Source organism: Tursiops truncatus, chromosome 6 (assembly GCF_011762595.2).
Source record: "Tursiops truncatus isolate mTurTru1 chromosome 6, mTurTru1.mat.Y, whole genome shotgun sequence".
NCBI classification, from domain to species: domain Eukaryota; kingdom Metazoa; phylum Chordata; class Mammalia; order Artiodactyla; family Delphinidae; genus Tursiops; species Tursiops truncatus.
This window is the reverse complement of record NC_047039.1, coordinates 44,473,150-44,475,996: the sequence shown is the minus strand read 5'-3', so window position 1 is coordinate 44,475,996 and position 2,847 is coordinate 44,473,150. Positions and strand designations below refer to the sequence as shown.

The window sequence follows — 2,847 nt, the reverse complement described above, 5'->3', positions numbered from 1 at the left end:
AGTTTTATAATTTCAGCTCTTACACTGAGTTAATTTTTCCATATGGTGTGAGGTATGTATCCAAATTTATTCTTTTGCATGTGGATATCCAGGTTTCCCAGCACCACTTGTTGAAAATATTATTCTTTCCAAACGGAATGGTCTTGGCACCTTTGTCAAAAAGAAATTGACCATAGATGCCAATTTTTTGTATTTTAAATTCTATTCCATTGATCTATATATCTATTCTTATGCTAATACCACACTGTTTTGATTACTGTTGATTTAAAGTAAGTTTTGAAATCTGGAAGTGTGAATCCTCCAGGTTTGTTCTTCTTCTTCAAGAGTGTTTTGCTAATTTGTGTCCCTGGCAATTTTATATAAATTTTAGGATCAGCTTGTCCATGTCTATAAAATAGGCAATTGCGATTTTGATATGGAATGCATTGAATTGGTGCATCAATTTGGGGAGAATAGCTATCTTAACAATATTAAATGTTCCAAATCCATCAACATGTGTGGTGTCTTTCCATTTATTTAGATATTTTAAAATTTATTTCAGCAATATTTTGTAATTCTCAGTCTATAAATCTTGCAAATTCTTGGTTAAATTTATTCCTAAATACTGTTGACCCTTGAAAACATGGAGATTAGGGGTGTTGACCTTCCTTACAGTGGAAAATCTGCCTATAATTTTACAGTTGGCCCTCTGTATCTGAGATTCTGCATCTATGGATTCAGCTAACCTCAGATCATGTAGTACTGTAGTATGTATTTACTGCAAAGAAATTTACTTTATGTGGACCTGTTCAGTTTAAACCTGTGTTGTTCCAGTGTCCACTGTATTACACTATAGTAAGTCCCCTGCATACAAATGAGTTCCATTCTGAGAGCAGGTTCATAAGTCCAATTTGTTTGTAAGTCCAGCAAAGTTAGCCTAAGTACCCAACTAACAAAATTGGCTATATAGTACTGTACTGTAATAGGTTTATAATACTTTTCACACAAATATAGAAAAAACAAACACACACACAAAATAAAGAAAACATTTTTAATCTTACAGTACAGTAAGAAAATCCCCTTACCATTTCCTGCATCATGAATCTCATCAGTTTTTCAGTTACTGCTTCTTCCTCTTGTCTCTCTTTGCCCTTTTTCTGGGCTTCCAGTTCCATCAGGTCTTCATTAGTAAGCTCCTTGTGTTGCACAGCAAGGAGTTCAATGAAGTCGTCCTCTTGCAGATGTAGCTTCAGCTTTGCACTGAGGGTCACTAAGTTGCTGAAGACCTCTTTGGACTCCTGATCCACCTTCTCAAATCCATGAAAATCGTGAACAAACTGAAGGCAAACGTTCTTCCAAACCCCATTCATGGTGACAGCTGTAACCTCATGCCAAGCAGTCAGTGTTTTTTATGGCCTTGTAGATGTTATAGTCCTTCCAAAATTGTTGCAAGGTTGTTCCTGATTCACCACTCTCCTTTACTGCCTGATGAAAAGTGTGACATAAATAATATTCTTGAAAGTTGCTATAACTCCCTGGTCCATAGGTTGGATGAGCAACGTAGTATTCGGTGGCAGATGCACTACTTTGACGTTGGGATGAAAGTTGTCCATGAATGGGGGGGGGGGCCTGGAGCATTGTTGAGCAGCAAAAGAATGTTGAATGGGACATCCTTCTCCAAGCAATATTTCTCTATCTCTGGGATACAGTGGTGGAAAAACCTGTCCTGGAAAATTGCCTGTGTAACCCAGGCTTTGTGGTTACTCTTCCACATAACAGGAAGAGAGCCCTTGGGTATGTTTTTAAGGGTTCTTGGGTTCTCTGAATGATAAACTAAGAGAGGCTTTAGCTTCATCTCGCCAGAAGCATTGCCACCAAACAAAAGAGTAGCCTATCCTTTGCTGCTTTATAGCCTGGCTTCAACCTTTCCTCCTTACTGATGTAACTTAGGTCTGGCATCCTCTTCCAGTACAGTCCTGTCTCATCCACACTAAAAACCTGCTCAGGTAAATACGCACCTTCATCAATAATTTCTTGAAGAGTTTCAGGAAATTCCCGGGCAGCTACTGTACCTACACTCTCACTGCCTTGCCACTTACTTTTACATTGTGAAGGTTGGCTCTAGCCTTGAACTGATGAAACCAGCAGTGGCTGGCCTTAAAAGATGTGCCCTCTGATTCTTCCCCATGCTTATTCTTCAAGTTTTCATAAAGGCTTTTAGCTTTCTCTTGAATCAGCATTAAGCTGAGCAGGACTCGATGCTGATGCTGATCCTGCGTCCACACGCTGAGAAGTTTCTCCATCTCCTCCATCACTTTTCCACACTTCTTCGATAGTATTGTTGACATCATCGGCACATGTTCCATGATCTTGTCCTTGTTCTTTAGAATCATATCGTTGGTTGAACAATTCATGTTATAAGAACTAGTGACGCCTACCATCTTTTCACCATGCTCCACTCTCTCAATTATTTTCACTTTTGTTTCCATCGTTATTGCTTGGCACTTTTTAGCAGTACCGCTACGTCACCACTGCTTTTACGCTTGCTTCGAGACATCCTAGGCTTGAAAAAAAGATATGTACTACTGTACTCTATACAGAACTATATAGTAGGGTACACAAAAGCACAACCACTTGTAGAGGATGCACGCACATGACAATGTAAGCCAGACGTGTGAACCAACTTACGTGTTTGGACATGTGAACACACATACACATCTTTGGAAGTTTGCAACTTGAGGTTTGTATGTAGGGGACTTACTGTAATTTTAATCATATTGTATATGTTTATAACTTAATATTTTTGTTATTAATGGTTTAGGATTTCGTCAAATGCTTTTTCTGCATCAATTTGTGATAACTGTGTGG

The 2,847-nt window shown here is 38.7% G+C and overlaps 1 protein-coding gene across 1 annotated transcript; it reads right to left on the bottom strand.

Annotated features, from left to right (window-relative positions):
• Nucleotides 1-2,051: 2,051 nt before the first annotated feature.
• Nucleotides 2,052-2,468, bottom strand: LOC101330729 (putative CENPB DNA-binding domain-containing protein 1). The gene has a single exon (XM_019934104.1). The coding sequence runs from the start codon at nt 2,466-2,468 to the stop codon at nt 2,052-2,054; it is 417 nt and encodes a 138-aa protein (XP_019789663.1).
• Between the last annotated feature and the right edge of the window lie 379 nt (nt 2,469-2,847).